This window comes from Macaca nemestrina, chromosome 7 (assembly GCF_043159975.1).
Source record: "Macaca nemestrina isolate mMacNem1 chromosome 7, mMacNem.hap1, whole genome shotgun sequence".
NCBI lineage: Eukaryota > Metazoa > Chordata > Mammalia > Primates > Cercopithecidae > Macaca > Macaca nemestrina.
In genome coordinates, this window is record NC_092131.1 from 150,699,639 (window position 1) to 150,719,427 (window position 19,789).

Genomic DNA, 19,789 nt, shown 5'->3' on the forward strand with positions numbered 1-19,789 from the left:
TTAATGTGTGTTTCCTATAGACATTCTCACATAATTACCAAATTTAGCATTTATGTTCTCTAATCTACAGACCTTTTTTGAATTTTGCCAGTTGTCCCACTAATGTGCTTTTTGGGGCCCATATGTAACATTTAGTTGTCATGTCTCATTAGTCTCCTCTGATAAGGAGTAAAGTCTTCCTTCTTTCTCTTTCACAACTTTGACATTTTGAAGAGTACCAGCAGGTTATTTTTTTAAAGTCTCTCTCAATTTGGGCATTTCTGATGTTTCCTCTTTTCCTTTCCCCCCCCTTCCCTTTTCCCTTTTCCCTTTCCCTTTCCCCTTCCCCTTCCCCTTTCCCCTTCCCCTTCCCCTTCCCCTTTCCCCTTTCCCCTCCCCTTCCCTCCCCTTCCCTGCCTCCCCTCCCCTTCCCTCCCCTTCCCTGCCTCCCCTCCCCTTCCCTCACCTCCCCTTCCCCGCCTCCCCTCCCCTTCCCTTCCCCGCCTCCCCTCCCCTTCCCTCCCCTTCCCTTCCCCCCTCCCCTCCTCTCCCCTTCCCTCCCCTTCCCTTCCCCCTTTCCTTCCCCCTCTCCTTTCCCTTCCTTTCTTTCTTTCCTTTCTTTCTGTTTTTTTTTTTTTTGAGACAGAGTCTTGCTCTGTCTCCCAGGCTGGAGTGCAGTGGTGCAATCTCAGCTCACTGCAACCTCTGGCCTCCTGGGTTCAAACAATTCTCCTGTGTCAGCCTCCTGAGTAGCTGGGACTACAGGCGCCCGCCATCACGCCCAGCTAATTATTTTGTATTTTTAGTAAAGATGGGGTTTCACCGTATTGGTCAGGCTGGTCTCGAACTCCTGACCTCAGGTGATACACCTGCCTCGGCCTCCCAAAGTGCTGGGATTACAGGGGTGAGCCACCGTGCCCAGCCCTGATTTTGTTACGTATTTTTGGGCAGGGATACCACAAAAAAGATGTGCCTTTCTCAGTAGGAGGTATCAAGAGGCATATGATGTCATTTGGCCCCAACTGCTATTAACTTTGATCACTTGGTAAGGTGGTTTCTGCCAAGTTTCTCCATTGTAAAGTTACTTTTTTTCCTTTGTAATTAATCAGTATCTTGTGAAGAGTTTGAGACTGTGTAAAATATTATACTTTCCCTTGCTAATTTTAGCATCTAGTGATGATGTTTGCCTGAATCATATTACTGTGGGGTTACTAGACGGTGATTTTCTACCACTATCACTCATTTTATGTATTAGTTGAACTTCTACTGTAAGAAAGAGCTTCCCCTTCTCACCTTTGGTCCTCTACTCATTTATTATATCATTGTAGACAAATGGATGATTTTATTTTATAGGCTCTAATCCATTCTTATCATTATTTATTTTATTGCTCAAATTATGGAAATATTTTGTAAAATATAAATGCATAATTTTGGATAAGTTGCAAATTTGGATGTTTTTTCCTTCTGGTTCTTCATCCTTACATACTTCTTAGGATTTTATATTCCCTCATAGGTGTGAGCTCACTTATTAATCTCTTGAGTTCAGCCCAAGATGAAGACCAGCCAAAACTGAACATTTTGTTATGTGAAGCTGTTGTTGCTGTTTACTTAAGTTTATTGATACATGCTCTTGCTACAAATTCCTCCAATGAATTATTTCGGCTTGCAGCCCACCCATTAAATAATCGAATGTGGGCTGCTGTTTTTGGAGGCGGTGTAAAACTTGTTGTGAAACCTCGAAGACAATCAGAAAATATTTCAGGTAAGATAAGTTTGATACCAGTAATGTATGTAAATGTTAATAATTTTGAATGTTAAAATTTTTTAATGTTTTAAGAAATTTCACTTTGAAAATAAGCGATGCTTAAAGCATAACCACTCTTGTTATGACAGCAAATAATTAAACCCATGATATAATAAAAATACAGTTTGTTACTTTTATTTTTATAGAAATAATGTTTTTGAGGTTGATAAAGCAGGACATGTTTGAAGAAGATTAAAAATAGAGGAAAGGTAAAAAGGTAAATACAGAAACAATGTTAAGGAACAAAGTCATACAAAAAGGATAGTTCCTAAGAAAATAAAATGAAAACAAAAACAAAAAGGATAGTTCTTAATTACAGAAAGAAAATTTAAATAAGTGTTCAAAATCTTTAGCACATACCAGCATTTGGCTTCAGATTAAATGTATGGTCATGTGCAAGATAGCCATTCTGATCATACACATGGTTTCAAAATTCTATTTTATTTTTATTCTCTAAAATATGTTCCCTTAGTCTTCAATGTGATAGTATTATTCCATTTTCCTTGTGTGTTTTTTCTTCCCTCATGGACCAGAATATATTTTTCATCCCACTTTTGAAGATGGTAGGATGTGGTGAGGGTATAGACTGATGCCACAGGAAAGATTTCTATCTTGATGCTCATATATAGAAATCATCTTAATTCATCCTTAGAAATGGACATATTACAGATGAGGAATCAGTGACACACAAGTTTAAATGACACTAACCTCTGTCTTCATTGTCTGTGATTGAGTTAAATAAATAGGTTCCTGTGTAAGTCATTGTAAGGGAGATGATCTCATCAACTCCCACTGCTTCCATTCCTCTGAATCTCTTTCTTGCTGCTTGGTTGTAGTCCACTTTAAACTTAAAAGTGTTTCCTCAAAATTGTTTATTTCTCTGCCTGAGTTTTCTGATTTTTTGTTCGTGGTAATTTATCCATCAAATCTTCCATGCTTAAAACCTGCCAGTACATATTTATATTTGCATTAATTTATTCACTTAACGCCTGTCAGGCAATTAACAAATGATATTTCAGGTATGATAAGAACTGTGATAAAAACGGAGTAAGTGGAAAGAGAGTGATGAGGGATTGGGAACAGACCAGTTTAGTTAAGGGGGTTGGAAGACATGTTTCTGATGAGATAGTATTTGAGCAGAGCTGTAAGGAGGTTAGGAGTCACACCATGTGGATATCTGAGACCAGAGCATTCCAGGCAGATGAATGCAAAGGTCCCGAGGTAGAATTGAGTTTGGCCTTTTCCAAGAACTACCCGGGGACCATCATGGCTCTCGTGAAGAGGGGGAGTGTGGTAGGAGATGAGAATAGAAAAGTAGCGGGAATAAGGTCCTTTAGGATCATGGTAAAAGTGTTAGTTGTTCTAAAGAAAGAAAGGAGTGACATAATCTGATTCACCTTTTCAAAAGAACCGCTCTAGCTGCTTTGTGGAGAATAGACTGGGTAACTTAAATCAGAGTAGGGAGCCTGGTAGTGGGGAGGCTAGTCCACTTAAAAGATAATTGTGGGTTACCATCAAGGATGAAAGGATCAACAAAGTATGTATGGTATATACGTGCAGTGCAGTGTTACTCAGCTATAAAAGGAATGAAGTACTAATGCATACTATAATCTGTATGAACTTCAAAAATAGGCTAAGCCAAAGAAGCCAGACACAAAAAGTCTCATATTGTCTGGTTCCATTTATATGAAATATCCAGAATAGGTAAATCCATAGAGACAGAAAGTAGATTTGGTTGTCATGGGCTAGTGGGAGGGAGAAATAAGGAGTGACTGCTTATTGGATATAGGGTTTCCTTTTGGGGTGAGAAGAATGCTTTGGAACTAGATAGAGGTGGTGGTTGCATGACATGTTAAATGTACTAAATGTCACTGAATTGTACACGTTAAAATTGTTAATTTTATGTTGTTTAAATTTTGCCTCAATTAAAAAATAATAGTTATTTATCCTAGGGTGTTAGTTATGGTCAGAATGAAAAGTGATCATATTCTGGATATAGTTTGAGGTTAGAGCCAATGATTTGTTGATGAATTGTGTGGGGTAGGGAAGACAGAAGAGTTGAGATAAAATTATTTTCTGTGATGGGGAGGTTTAGGAGAGGAGCAGGTTAACTTCTACTTTCTCGCCCTCTCATATCCAATTCCTGAATCCTTTTGCTATTTCTTTTGTGTATCACTCATATGCAACCCTTCTACTTTTTACCACCCACCATATTAGTGCAGGCCGTTCTTATGTCATCTTCCATCTTCTTCTCTAATTGATCAGACAAGCCATACTTCATTGTGTGACTAAAGCTTAAGAAGTGTTAGTGAGAACTGCCCAAAACACAAGTTCCCAGCTTCATAGCCACAGACTTGTCCTAACCTAACTCTGGACTTTGTTGTCGATATTACTTCCCTCCATAACTCCTGTCTACCAAAAATAATTGACTCCTCATTTACCCAAACCTTTGATTATTTGTTTATGTTGCCCTTTTCCATTTTCCCATTGAACTTTCGCCCTTCTTTTAAGGCACACTATTAAATTCTACATAGTCAGTGAATCTTTCTTGAACCTCATAGCCAGGGGTAATCAGTCAATCACTTTAATATTTATTGAATATACCACTTATTTAGTATATTTTATATAGAATTACTTTAATCCGTATTTTATGGAGCACATGGCAAGATATGCTTTAATGCTTTATCTCCATCTGTATCTCTGCCTTGACTGCTGGAAAGCTGATTCAGTAACTAGAAAAGTTTAGAAGCACAGGAATAAGTAATTTAGTCTAGACCAAAACATGGCAAGAGTAGGATAAAAAGAAAGCTTAACTCTATCAATTAACAATGGAAAATGAATGCTAGATTTTTTTTTCTTCTCTCTTCATTTAGCACCTCCTGTCCTTTCTGAAGACATAGATAAACACCGTAGGAGATTTAACATGCGAATGCTTGTCCCTGGAAGGCCTGTAAAAGATGCTACCCCACCACCGGTGCCTGCAGAAAGACCATCTTACAAAGAAAAATTTATTCCTCCTGAACTTAGTATGTGGGATTATTTTGTTGCAAAGGTAAGGAGTGTGAGGAATGCAAGCTATAAGATAAGTGTATCATCTGTTTTATTAACTCTTGCATGTGTCTCACATAGGAATGATGGGGTAGCTTTTGGATTGAATCACCATAGTTTAGACATTTAATTTATTAAGTCCAGAAACTGAATAGTCATAGTAAATTTAAGGATGATCAGTTACTTGATGATGTAGGAGACAACTTAAAATCACATGGGAGTTGGGTATAAATCAGAAGTCAGGTTATTATATAATCAGCACTATCTTTTTCTAGTGACTGGAATACTTGTAGCTATCATCTAGGCACCTGCCTTCTAATTATCAGTGGCTCCCTTGGTAAGCATGGGATTAGAATAGAAGGAGATGGATGGACATTTGAGGGTTTTATCAGGCCATGATGAGGCCCCATGATACATCTCTGTTTTCCCAGAGCAAAGGAAACTTCTCAGGGGATCAGAATACTCATGGTGACTAGATCTGGTATAGCCCCATTTTATACCATCGTGGGTGCATGCTAATATTTGCTTTTCTGCACTTTACTTTTTTGAGCTCATGATTCTCCTTCTATTGGTATGTTTCCCTCTTTACATGTGTTAACTCTGTTGTCACCTTGCTGTGCGTACATATTAGGGAATACATCTCCAGAGTGATGCCTCTTCCCATTTTTAGATTTTTATTAGATCTCGGAGTTATTGAGGTGCTGATCCCATTCCGTTTTTTGTATGCTAAGAAGCTGATCCTTAAAAAGTCTTTCAACGTGAGTTTAGAAGCTTTGTTTTGTTATCTAAAGACTTTGAGGCCAGGTGCAGTGGCTCATACCTGTAACCTCAGCACTTTGGGAGGCCAAGGTAGAAGGATGCTTACATCCAGGAGTTTGAGACCAGCCTGGACAACACAGACCATGTCTCTACCAAAAAAATTTAAAAACATAGGTGCAGTGGTATGTGCCTGTAGTCCTGGCTGTTTGAAAGGCTGAGGTGAGAGGATTGCTTGAGCGCAGGAGGTCAAGGTTGCAGTGAGCCATGATTGTGCCACTGCACGCCAGCCTGGGTGTCGGACTGAGACAGTGTCTCAAAAAAAAAAAAAAAAAAGACTTTGGTTATGTCAGTGGGTCTCAAAGTGTGGTCTCAGAACCGGCAGCATCAGCATTGCTTGGGACCTTGTTTGAATTGCAAATTCTTGGGTCCTCCCTCAGACCCCTCAATCAGAAACTCTGGGAGTGAGAAACAACAATCTGTGTCTTAACAAGCTCTCCAGATGGTTCTAATGTGTGCTAAAGTTTGAGAACTACGGGGTTAGGCACATTGTGAGTGCAGATTTCCAGGTTTACACTCTATCAGGGTCCAAGTTATACTTCCAGAGTCATTCTGGCCTATCCCTTAAGGCTGCCAATTGAGTTGCACTTAATTGTATTTAGCTAATAAACCAGGGAAGTAATAAAGTACTCTTAAAAATGTATAGGCAGTTCCCACTCCTACCTTTTTAAACTTTTTATTTGCCATGAATGAAAGCTCATTGCATCATTAATGTGAGTGATAACAACGTTAAGATTTGTAAATGGTAATGTGCTAAATTAATTTTTGTTTTTCAAAAATGTTTCCTCCTGATACATATTTTGAAAATTTGGAAAATGCAAAATATTATAAAGAAGGGAAATAACACTCATCTATGCAAAGATAACTGTTACCGTTTTGGCCAATTTACTTCTAATCTTTTTTCCTCAGATTAAAAAAGGTATATAATTGGATCAGTATATGTAGTTTTTTTCTGTTAACATTAAGGTAAACAGTTTTTATACCATTAAAAACTTATATAGCTATCATTTTTAAAATTTTAGTGTAGAAAGCTTCCAACATACACAAAAGGAGAGGTAATGGCATATGAATCTTTTATCTACCATCATGTAGCTTCAAAAATTATCTATTCATGGACAGTCTTGTTTCATTTTATACCTCACCCCACTACTTGATTGTTTGGAAGCAAATCCACCATGAAATTTCATTCAAAAATATTTCAGTATTTGTTTTTGAAAAAAAGAGGATTTTAAACAGATCTACAGTAATGTTACACCCACTGAAGCACACTCACAATTCTTTAATATTATCACATATTCAGACAGTATTCACATTTCACCAATTGCATCTTAAATGTTTTTATATAGTTTATTTGTTCAAATCAGGATCTAAAATACAATTCATACCTTGCAAGTGGTTGCTACATCTTCAGTCTCTTTTAATCTATAGGCTCCACCTCCGTTTCTCTCTCTCTCTTTTTTTTTTTTTTTTTTAAACTTAACTCCCACCTTTTTTGTTTGCCCTGAAAGAATTTTGACGTTTAGAATTTTTCAACGGATTTTGCCAATGGCATCACCATATTTTGTTCCTCTGAATCTTGTAAAGTGAAAGTTAAATCCAATTTCATTCTGATTGGATAGGAAGAGGGAGTGCAGGATTAACTTCATTGGTGGTTTTGTATATTTCTGTCAGGAAGCTTTTTATGATTTTAGTTGATCTTTGCCTACATTTATTATTTCAGTGAAAGTTTTAAATTATGATGATAAAATCCTGTCATTGATTTTTCATCTATTTGCTGGAATGTCTCTTCATCAACCTATTCAGTTACCCTGAAGTACATTTTGAGTTGGAAAGACATGATAAATGCTTTATTCTTTGCTTTTGTGTACCAGTTTTCAAAATGATGAGTTGGTTCCCAAGCATCCTTCAGAGAAGGCCAGTGAGTTTTGTTTCGCTTTCATTTTTGTTATGAGCTTACAGATTTAAACATATGTTATATGTTTTAATCCATTGCAGTTATTTTTCTCATGGGGCCTCAGATTATCCATCTTTGCCAGTGAGAGCCTTTTCCACAGTTGGCTCCAAATCTTTTTGAGATTATTCCACTAGTGTTTGAGTTTGTCTGCTTTCTAGTTTTATTCTAGGCTAATCATGTGTATTTCCTGCCCGTGACTGAGAACAAGCTTTTTTTTTTTTTTTTTAAATAACCTGGTTCCTTTTTGTGAGAAATTATATTTAGAAATTACAGTCAGCTGCTGGGGTGCTCACTCTCACTTGGTTGATCATTGCTTCTAGATAAGCATCAATTATAGTGACCATGTAACTTTTCACTTTGATGAATACACTGTAGTTTACCTAATTAGCGATTTGATGTTTATAATGCCAAGAACAGTATCTTTTAAGATACGTCTTGTTCATGAGCAGATTATTTCCTTAAGAAGTACTAGGTCAGGCTGGTATGGTGGCTCACACCTGTAATCCCAACACTTTGGGAGGCCGAGGTGGGTGGATCACGAGGTCAGGAGATCAAGACCATCCTGGCTAACACGGTGAAACCCCATCTCTACTAAAAATACAAAAAATTAGCTGGGTGTGGTGGTGGGCGCCTGTAGTCCCAGCTACTCGGGAGGCTGATGCAGAAGAATGGCGTGAACCTGGGAGGTGGAACTGGCAGTGAGCCGAGATCGCACCACTGCACTCCAGCCTGGGTGACATAGAGAGACTCCGTCTCAAAAAAAAAAAAAAAAAAAAAAAAGAAGTACTAGGTCAAAGGTTATAAACTTAAATAAGGCTTTTAATACGTATTGCCAGATTATTTTCCACATTACTAATTTGTACTCTCTTGAGAATAGTGAGAGGCTGCATCTGACCTTACTCCCTTATTAGCATTAAGTATTCCTTTTTCATTTTTGTTAATTTGATAGATTAAATGATTTGTATTTTCTGTTAGTGACATTAAAATTTTAATGATCTTATTGCCATTTGATTTTCCAGTTTGAGGTATTGACTGTTCATATTCTTACCTAAATTATCTATTGAGATTATGGCGTTTTTCCTTTTTATGGATACTTTATTTATCTAGGGATATTAATTTATCTTGTTAAACTTTTTCTAGTTTATTTGCTTTAAAATTTTGTTTATTATGCATTTGAAGTTTTAAAAAGTTTACCATGCACAGAAATTTTAAAAAGTTTAAAACTTAGATCTATCTATACATTTCCTTATTGATTACATTATTTTTAAGCAGAAGTCTTTTCCACTAATAAATGTTTACATTTATTTTACCTTCCTTCTCTGTTTCCTCCTGTTCTTTCTCTTTCTCCTCCTCCTTAACTTTTAATTCTCTTATTTATCTAGAATAAAGTGAGGAACAGACTGGATCAGACTTCATCTCCCATCCCCACACTTAGCTAACTAGTTGTTCCATTATTATTCATTAAATAATCCTTTTCTCCCGCTGACTTAAGATGTTTATCAGATTAAATTCTTACACGTATATGATTTTTGCATTATATTTTTGTATCAATTGCTAGACTACATTTTTCTTACTTAGTTTAATATCCACTAAAAAAAAAATGGGATTTTTTTATTTAAAAAAAATTCCCCAGCTGATCTCATCTATTTTTTCTTCTCTAAGAACTTCAGAATCATTTTAAAGTTCCAAAATAGGAAGAGAAATTCCCAGGGGGATTTTTATTGAAATTATTTAAAGCCTATGTAAATTAACTTACAAAGAATTACAGTTTTTACACATTTCAGTCCTTCCCATCATATAATTTTATAAAAGTTTATAATTTCCTTCACAAAGCTGTCTCACAGCTTTCACAGTTGTCCTTTTGTATTTCTTTAGACTTTTCTAACTTTATTATTGCTGATCTACAAGAAGAAAACTATTGATTTTAAACACATTTCATATCTAGCTATTCAGTTACTGAGTCTGAGAGTTTTACCTAGTCATCTTGACTTTTGTAAATGTAGCATCATCTGCGAAAGAAAATTTTTACTTATGCTGACACCATTTAAAATGTTTACTTTTATGTTAGAGCAAAAATAATTATATACTAAAAACATTTTCTATATTAAATATATAATACATAAATTATATAGTTAAAATATATTTTATATGTTTATAAAATTATAATCTTTAAAAAAAAATCTTTATCTTTTATTGCAGCCATTTCTTCCTTTGTCCGATAGTGGTGTTATATATGATTCTGATGAAAGCATTCATAGTGATGAGGAAGATGATGCCTTTTTTTCAGATACACAAATACAGGAGCACCAAGATCCAAACTCCTATAGGTAAATAAGACTTTTCTTTCTTTCTTTTTTTTTTTTTTTTTTGGCTTTTCTTTTTGTAGAAAATCCCAGTGTTATTAATTTTAAATAACATTATTATCCTGAATTTATATAAGAAATGACTTACATTTCCAGGTAATAAATTCTGCACCTTTGAGGTCAATTTCTCCATAATATTTTCTCCACCTCCAAAGACTAGCTTTCATGGAGAATGCAAACACAAGCATTTTTAGTGAGGAAAAAATATGTAACTCATGGATATACTATTAGAATTTAATATATAATTTATTGGTATACTATTAGGTTCCATGTGACTATGTGGTAAATCTTTTTCCATGAGGTAATTTTCAGCAAGTGTAATATGGTATGGCAAGTTTTTTATATTCAGTGACCACAAAGCTGTCATTTTTGCATAGTAAATTTCAATGACAGCTTTTTTCTGGTTGGAGAGTGGGCTAAACAGTTGGCAGGGAACACCACTCTGTTTCTCCCATGATTTTATTTTTCACTTAAAGACTTTTTTGCTCCTTCTTGAACAGCTGGGCTCTTCTACATTTGACAATGGTTAAGCTAGCACTTCACAATGTCAAGAATTTCTTTCCTATTGCTGGACTGGAATTCTCTGGTGAGTTTGGAATTTAAAAATTAATGTTATTAAATATAATAAATTGCCGTCAAGTTTCTCTTTACAGAATCTATATAAAAGGTCCTTTGGCACTTAAAAACAGTGCATTAGATATTTTATAAAGTCTTGTTTATTTTAGGCTCCAATCTGTGACTTTATTTTTAGTTTTTTAGATAGAGTCTTGCTCTGTTGCCCAGGCTGTATTGCAGTGGTACAATCACAGCTCACTGCCAACTCTGCCTCGTAGGCTCAAGCCATCCTCCCACCTCAGTCTCCTGAGTAGCTGGGACTATAGATGTGCCACCATGCTGGGCTAATTTTTGTATTTTTTGTAGAGAAAAGGTTTCACCACGTTACCCAGGCTGGTCTTGAACTCCTGAGCTCAAACGATCCACCTGCCTTGGCCTCCGAAAGTGCTGAGATTACAGGTGTGAGCCACCACACCTGGCTTCAGTCTAATACTTTAGTTTATATCAAGAATCACTCTACACAGAAGATGGAGAAAGAGCAGAAACCCACTTCTGTTTTGTTTAAAGCATTAAGAATCTAAACTGTATTACCTTAACATTTCCAGATTTATTTGTATTTTCAGAGGTTTTGTCTCAGAATTCAGATTCTATAAATATTTGGATGATAATCAGTATTTTTTATTAAAATAAATAACGTGTTCTGTCACCTTGTAGAGCTGCCTGTTACATCACCATTAGGTATTGCTGTGATTAAAAACTTGGAGAACTGGGAACAGATCTTGCAAGAGAAAATGGATCAGTTTGAAGGTCCACCCGCTAACTATATCAACACATACCCAACTGACCTTTCAGTGGGAGCTGGACCAGCTATTCTTCGAAATAAAGCAATGCTAGAACCTGAAAATACCCCATTCAAGTAAGAAAGCTCTTATAATGCTGATAAAGAGTATAGCTTAACTTTTCTGGAAGACAGTTTGGCTAAATATGCCAATATACTTTAAAACATTCATAATTTTGAACCTGCAGTCCTATTTTTAGCAGAATACCCTAAGAAAAATATCAGAAATTTGAATAGAATTTTTTTCCCAGTATTATCTATAATTCATAGACATTCCATTTACATAAAGGAAAAATTCTTTATTAATTTCTGGTGTGGTGTTTTTTGGTTTTTTGTTTGTTTTTTTGAGACAGGGTCTCACTCTGTCTCCTAGGATGGAGTGCAGTGGTGCAATCTCAGCTCACTGCAGCCTCAACCTCCTGGTTAACCCATCCTTTCACCTCTGCCTCCCGAGTAGCTGGAACTAGTGGCGAGTGCCATTGCACCTGGCTAATTTTTTTTGTGTTTTTTGTAGAGACGGGGTTTCACCATGTTGCCCACGCTGAGACGGGGTTTCACCATGTTGCCCACGCTGGTCTCAAACTCCTGGGCTCAAGCAGTCCCCCAGCTTGGCCTCCCAAAGTGCTGGGATTACAGGCATGCACCACTGCACACGGCATATGTGTGTTCTTATTGTCAGAACTCTTACAGAATTTTTTTTCTAACAATCTATATATGCAAATAAGGTGCTTCTGGCTTTTGTCAGTAATTTAACAGTAAACACATTACAGGTTTTTAACTGATGTTTTGATCTTCTGCTTGCCCATGTACGTCCCTTTTGATAAGCAGCATGCTTTTTTTTTTTTTTTTTTTTGAGATAGTGGACCCTGATTAATAGTATTTACTATTAAAATAAGGTTAAAAGAACAAAGCTTTTTAGCTTGTTAGGCTGTTAGAATTGGTATCTATGACTTATGTTCATTGCCGATATGCTTTAACCAAGAGAACCAACATATAGTATAATTTAAAAAGAGAATAATAATTTGTCAGCTTAACTGGTTCATTTAGTGTGATTAGAGAATTAGTTGCTAGATGAAATGATTTTTAGGAGAACTAAACATTAAAAGTAAACTGTACAGTTTCGTTGAGCTTAATGCTGTGTCTTCTTTGCAATAGATTGTGAAGGTTTTAAAAATAAATATCTACAAATATAAACATATTTTCTATAGACTAAAATAGTGTGATATGTTAATTTTTTTTAATAGGTCCCGGGATTCTTCTGCATTTCCAGTCAAACGACTTTGGCATTTCCTTGTTAAACAAGAAGTCCTTCAAGAGACATTTATTAGATATATTTTCACTAAGAAAAGAAAGCAGAGTGAGGTATTTTGAGAAAAATATTTTCTATTGTAATTTTTCTTTAACATTTCTAAGGAAATCAGTGCTCGATTTATTCTGAAATTTTCTTTCTGGTTGGGTAATAGTCAAAGTTCACTAAACTACCGTGAACTAGTTTTAAGATAAAACCTTATAATTTTCATTTCATAGCAATGAAGCAACATAGGTACTTTAATAAATTACATATATTCAAGTGAAAGTTGGTACTTTATAGTATTTGTCATCAGGTTTTTACATGTAATAAACATTGTGATGGATGGTTTGAGGAATTTTATATATAAACTTACTCTATAATATTCTCCAAATATGTGTTTAAAATATAAAATAGCCCTTTAAAGGCATTTTATTTATTTAGCACTTAGAAATGAACAGAATGAAGATTTGAAGCAACACATTCAGGATACTTTTGTGAGAGAATAAACTACAGAAATAGCAAATACAAGATGAAGGAAGATTGCTCTTACAAAGCAAGGCAGAGGTTCTGCATTGCATGATTATTTTTAAGTTAATACAAATGTAATAGCAGACATGGTTCAAGAAGAACCAGCAGCTTGGGAGATTGGCAGATGACCTCTTCCTTATAAAAGTAGGACCTTTTATATGAGCATTTCAGTCTGTTTGGCTATTTAATGAGGTAATGGAGCAGTTTGAAGAGTGTTCAGAGTTGAGTGTCTGATGCAATTAAAAATTTGGCAAACATGGCCAGGCATGGCGGCTCACGTCTGTAATCCCAGCACTTCGGGAGGCTGAGGCAGGCAGATCACCTGAAGTCAGGAGTTCGTGACCAGCATTACCGACATGGAGAAACCCCATCTCTACTAAAAATACAAAAGATTAGCTGGGCGTGGTGGCAAATGCCTGTAATCCCAGCTACTTGGGAGGCTGAGGTAAGAGAATTGCTTGAACCCGGGAGGCAGAGGTTGCGGTGAGCTAAGATCGTGCCATTGCACTCCAGCCTGGGCAACAAGAGCCAAACTCTGTCTCAAAAAAAAAAAAAAAAAAAAAAAAAGATTTTGCAAACACAATCAATGAGAAGAAATGAATTATATTTTACTTAGAAAAGTGAAAACAGAGAGAGTCCATATGGCTCAGTTTCCCAAGATTAAAAGTATAAAACTGCTTCTCAGTTTTTCCTCATGCCTAGGGCAGTGAAATCTACCATACTTGTTCTTTTTCCCACTTACCTGAATGGTAATTGTGGTCAACCCTTATGAACAGTCATTTGTTTTCTCTGTGGATTAAAAAATTATGTACTTAAATGAGGAAGTAGAAGAATGAACTGTAGAGACCTTTTGAGTCCTAGTTATAAGCTTTTTCATAACAAAAGACCCTTATGGCATTGAAATTACTGATGTGAGCTTTGTTAGGGAAATCAGAGGCAAATTATTTGCCTCTTTCATTTAAACCACTATGTATAGCATTTCCTATAGTGATCCTGAGTCCAAATTCCATAAACTAAGATATAAGAATCTAAGATAGTGATTTGAAATAAAAGATTGTAGCCAGGCACAGTGGCTCACACCTGTAATCCTAGCACTAGGCGTGGGATCTCCTGAGTTCAGGAGTTTGAGACTAGCCTGGGCAACATGGTGAAACCCTGTCTCTACAAAAAATACAAAACAATTATCCAGGTGTGATGGTGTATGCTTGTAATCCTAGCTACTTGCAGGGCTGAGGTAGGAGGATTGCTTGAGCCCGGGAGGTGGAGGTTGTAGTGAGCTGAGATCACACACCACTGCACTCCAGCCTGGCTAACAAAGTGAGACCCTGTCTTAATAAGATTTCTGGTCAATTAGGGGCTCTGTTACTCACAGAAAACCAGTTCATTGAGTGATCAATTTTCTGAGTGTTTTATTCTTCAAGTGATTAAAGATTGATCACAAGTATGTTTTAAATATTGGTAAAGTTGATAGCAGCTTGATTGGTTGACTTATCAGAGTGTAGAGTGCTGTGGGAAGCCAGGTGTCTGGGTTTCTTGGACCCTCCCATTCTTGTTTTGCCCTTCCCCACTAGTTTGCTTCTTCCTTAACTAATTCTCCCCCTCTCCGCCCCTTAGTCTCTGTGTGTTCTCTTCTATTTTTCTTCCAGCAGTGGTCCCACGAACAGGGAAGTAGGACAGAGATAAATGGAATGTTTCTTAAAGTGCTATATAAGCAACTGGGAGTTAGGATGGAAGAATTTTTATCATGTACCTTTTTAATTTTAAAACAATGGAATTACTGTCTTGTCTGGTACTGTCCCATAGAACTTCCTGTGATGATGGAAATCTGTATCTGCATAGCCCCAACATAGTAGTCACCAGCCACATGTGGTTACTGAGTACTTGAAGTGTGGCTAGTGTGACTGAGAAACAATTTTAAATTTTAATCTAAATGGTTACAATTAATCTAAATAGTTACGTATGGTTAGTGATTGCTGTTTTGAATAGCACAGATCTGAAAAAAAGGTGTTTTCATTAAGAAAAAAATTATGAATAAAATGTTAATGCTGCTGGACAAAATAAAAACTTGTCGCTAGCTTCAGAAATATGCAAAAGTTATTAAAACTCTACCCAATCCAGTAAGAGTGCTTAAATCTTTAAAATTGTCAAATAGAATTTTGGTAATCACTAAATTTGGCAAATTCAGAAAATTGACCAATAAAATTGGCAGGTTAATCCTAAAAATGCTGGATGCATTTTAAAAAAATCCCTGAGAAATGAAGTTATAGATACATTTATAAGAATAAGATCTTTTACTCACTGAAGATATCAAAGAAAAATATTTCACAAAACAAGTGTTTGGGAAACAGATTGGTGAATTTGGCTAGTTAAGACAAATAGATTCTCCAGCAGTTTGGCCTTCACTGAGTTAGCCGTGCCACACATTGACTATTCCTTGGAAGTGTTCTTGGATACATCTTTATCAGCCACAGCAGCCATAGGGGAGTCCCTGGAGGCACGGTCAGAAATTTTGAATGGCCTTTCATGATGAAAGGGAGGCAGTCACCTGAAAAGGTATGAGGAAGAGTTTGTTTCTCTGATCAAACCTTCAGAGTTTCCACAGCAGAGCAGAAGTATGACTACCGATTACAGCCATCCTTAGGACCCCACATTAACCTGGGAGCAAATCACTGAGTGATTTCTTTTCCATGTCTGATTTTATTAAACATTTATTTACTTAGAGAAAAATCATGTGATTAGTCATATTCCTTATAAGAGTGAAATAATTATCAGTATTTTGAATCTATGTTTAGAAATAAATATTTTAATTTATATTTGAAATCCACCCCTATAGGGCAGGAATTTATATAGCATCTTGTGTATCTGCTTATACAAGTGGGCTTTAATTTTTTAGATTACCAGTTATGTAACTTAAATTTCTTAAAACTGTATACAGATAACTAATTTTTATTTTGAAATAGCTTTTATGTTCTTGTGTATATGTAATAGTTACATTAATTTTGCTCTTTTGGCTTTGTGTTGTGTTTTTTTGATGACTGTTTTATTCAGTTTAATTTCTTGATTTTGCAAATTCATTTTCATCATCTTTAAGTGGCGGAGTGGCCATTTCAGCTTGAAATATTTCACTGTCTTTATAATTTCATTCCATGCATGTGTTTTGTGTTTGTGACGGTGTGGTGGTATTTAGTCTATAGAAGAACATGTGGAGCAGGTCAACCAAAACTGCGTAGCAGAAGATTGCCACATCAAGGTAGTATTCCAAGATCTTGTATTTAGCTCATTCTTTAAAGTTCAAGGAGCTAACGTCTCATCTCTGATACTAACCATGACCTGCCCAACTGGCTAACTACTCAGAGAACTCGTAGTACTCGCATACCACTTCAGTGGTACAGGGGAGGAGATGCTTCACTCTATCTGGCTTGCTCTGTCTTGCCCTTGGTTCTTGTCTTTCTTGCTCCCTATTCCATCTTCACTTCTGTCACATTTTCTGTTTTAAGCATGGCTGTTTCATCTTTCCTTCTCGATTCTGCCTTTTCTTTCCTTGCCATCACAAACCCTAAGCCATTGCACCTTCCTCTCATCAGTCTCTTTTATTCCTTTCAAACTATCCCTCTTTCCAACTTTTCCTTATTTCTGTCTCATCACCCTTACTTCAAAGGGTGGTTTCTTTTTGGTTTTTCTATGGTTTTTACTCCACTCTGTGCCTCTTAATGTATGCACATTCTTATTGCAGAATATGCACCTTTGGAAGAGCTAAGAGAGACATTACTGTATAAATTACTAATAAAAATATATTAGCCATCTTTTATAATTAATCAGTATCTTACCATCACAATGGAAATTGGGGTGATTACAGGACATCAGAGAATTTAAGCAAATTTTCCAAAGCTAGTTTTCAACACATTAAAGTTACTCTTACCCTTTTTTATCGCTGCTGCTGCTACATTTTCTTCTTATCGTGCTTTCAAATCTTATGGGATGTGCATAACTCTAAATAGAGCTGTGCTGCCGCAACTAAAACTGCTGATTAATGTTTTCTAGGTTGAAGCTGATCTGGGCTATCCAGGTGGAAAAGCGAAAGTCATTCATAAGGAATCTGATATGATCATGGCATTTTCTGTTAATAAGGTAAAAGCTATCATCATTATAAACAATGTATTTCTCTTCAGTGAAATTGCTTAAATCATTGACTCTGCCTTTGCTTTATAGGCGAATTGTAATGAAATTGTTTTGGCTTCAACACATGATGTTCAAGAACTTGATGTTACTTCTCTACTGGCCTGTCAGTCATATATATGGATCGGAGAAGAATATGACAGAGAATCCAAAAGGTGTTTCATAGTCACTTTTACATATAGTTTTCTGTAAGAAGTACCCACTAAATGGTTATGCACATGATTTGAATTATTTCAAAAGGTATACATGTATCTCTCTCTTCATTTGAGTAGGTGACAAATATAATTGGTTTAGCTGCCAATGAAAGTCTTTGCCTACATTAACTGAATAAATTATACTTCTTCCATTAAACCCTACACTATTGATAGTATTTCAATCAGGATAATCCCTGACACTTGGCTTCATGATATTCAGTAAATTAATTTGATCTGGATAATTAAAACAGTATAAATAAGTATGTTAATTACACTGAGTCACATTTACTGAGTAATTTTGCAGAGTTTCTTACCACCTAATAAGCATACCCTTTTTTAAACAGATAAAAATATAGACGGCTTCACTTTTCATTAAAGCTTTGGACACTGCACCAAGAGTGTTTTGCCATTCTTACCTATTTTGAGGTTTCTCCTTCATGGTTTGCCCTCCCTCTTGCTTTTCTCCAGACTCTTAGAAATTGTATGTGCTTGAGGATGGTGCCATGATAGTTTCTCTCCTTGTTTTGTTGAATTTTTTTGTTAGTATATGATATAACTAGGATTTAATATCACATTTCAGAGTAGATATAACCCGGTACTATGATACAATCCATCACAAAAATTACTTTCACATTTTATATATCTTACTCCAAGAAATCTTTAAACTCAAATTTCTTTAAAGGTGTTAATTTGATACTGAGATATCTGTACTTGAAGAGAATATATATTTTTTCCATAGATAAAAACAAATCTATATTAAATACAACAAACATTTGTTTCAACTTGTACAGCAATAAAGTTGTCCCCAAACAACATTAGACTAAATTTATATTTTGCCAAAAGGGAAAAAAGTTAACCAGTATTAAAATTGGCGATTAGGACTTGTACCTAAGTTTTTCTTATGGCTACTTAATTTAGTTTTTAAAATAAAGATTGTCCTATGGGTACATAAAAAGCTTTTTCGTTGGAATTTGTGTTAAGAGAAAAGGGAACTTTCACAGTAACACATGAATGTTTTTCACAGTTCAGATGATGTTGATTATCGTGGTTCCACTACAACTCTTTATCAACCTAGTGCAACATCCTATTCAGCAAGTCAGGTGCATCCACCTTCATCTCTGCCATGGCTGGGCAGTGGACAGACTAGCACTGGAGCTAGTGTGGTATGTTATTTACTTATAGGTATCATTTCTGGATTTGGACTCTCTGAAAAATCAGTTGGAATCACTTTGACATAGGAATGATCCTAAAGTTCAGGGACAAATACCAGTAGATAGGCCATGGTAATGACAGCTGACATTTACTGTGGCTTTTTTATTTGGAGACAGGGTCTAGCTCTGTTGCCCAGGCTGGAGTGCAGTGGTGCAATCTCGGCTCACTGCAGCCTTGACCTCCTGGGCTCAATTGATCCTTCTGTCTCAACCTCCCAAGTAGCTGGGACTACAGGTGCATGCCAGCACGCCTGGCTAATTTTTGTATTTTTTGTAGGGATGGCATTTCACCATGTTGTCCAGGCTGGTCTCGAACTCCTGGGCTCAACTGATCTACCCGCTTCAGCCTCCCAGGGTGCTAGGATTACAGGCATGAGCCAGCTCACTGGCCTCATACGACTTTCTTAGTGCCAGATGCATGCTTTTTCTCACAACAGTCCTAGGTGGTAGGTGCTATTATTATGCTCCATTATCATTTTATAGATGAATAAACAGATACAAAATGGTAAAGCAAAGTTAAAGGGGAATTATGTCTACTTCTAAGTGTTTGAAAGCACGTCAGTAACGTTCTTGTCACTGTAGCTGGAGGGGTCCCATTCTCATGTTCTGCTCTGAAGCATCTGGAGGTGCTCCTGAATGTCCTCAGGGAGGAGCACTTGAGGAAGAGTTCCTTTATTATGAGATGAAGCTCCTTGGTAACCTCACAGGCCAGGGCTGTACCAGCAAGTGTCTGCGTCCTCAGCCTCTCCCGACAGTTGTTCTATGTAGTGGTTCGGAACATCCATAACAGGCTTTATCTCAGAAATAAGCAGGGCGTAAGAGAATAAATGTCAGAATTTATCCTGAAGCATATCCTTCCTCATCTCTTCTGAATACACAAAATAAAACTTTTTAAATTTTCTTTTAAAGCTTATGAAAAGGAATCTACATAATGTTAAGAGAATGACTTCACACCCAGTCCATCAATACTGTAAGTATTTATGACCTAATAATTGTAACTGTCCTCATTTGGAGGTTGATTTATAGAATAGA

At 36.3% G+C, this 19,789-nt stretch overlaps 1 protein-coding gene and 1 long non-coding RNA gene across 6 annotated transcripts in view; one reads left to right on the forward strand and one right to left on the reverse strand.

The window, feature by feature from the left end:
* Nucleotides 1–19,789, forward strand: part of LOC105490349 (Dmx like 2) — a 173,030-nt gene that overhangs the window by 144,750 nt on the left and 8,491 nt on the right. For 3 of the 5 annotated variants that reach the window (XM_011755853.2, XM_011755861.2, XM_071066852.1), the window contains exons 28-38: nt 1,493–1,741; nt 4,657–4,835; nt 9,801–9,928; nt 10,465–10,550; nt 11,234–11,435; nt 12,602–12,719; nt 16,364–16,426; nt 17,218–17,304; nt 17,386–17,507; nt 18,571–18,709; nt 19,667–19,727. In XM_011755853.2, coding sequence (XP_011754155.2) covers nt 1,493–1,741; nt 4,657–4,835; nt 9,801–9,928; nt 10,465–10,550; nt 11,234–11,435; nt 12,602–12,719; nt 16,364–16,426; nt 17,218–17,304; nt 17,386–17,507; nt 18,571–18,709; nt 19,667–19,727 — 1,434 coding nt within the window. The remainder of the gene's footprint in view (nt 1–1,492; nt 1,742–4,656; nt 4,836–9,800; nt 9,929–10,464; nt 10,551–11,233; nt 11,436–12,601; nt 12,720–16,363; nt 16,427–17,217; nt 17,305–17,385; nt 17,508–18,570; nt 18,710–19,666; nt 19,728–19,789) is intronic. The other 2 variants (XM_011755871.3, XM_011755880.3) reach the window with 1 other exon arrangement.
* Nucleotides 19,413–19,789, reverse strand: part of LOC139355429 (uncharacterized) — a 35,904-nt gene continuing 35,527 nt past the window's right edge. Inside the window, exon 3 of the long non-coding RNA XR_011606048.1 lies at nt 19,413–19,548. This is a non-coding gene — a long non-coding RNA (uncharacterized lncRNA). The remainder of the gene's footprint in view (nt 19,549–19,789) is intronic.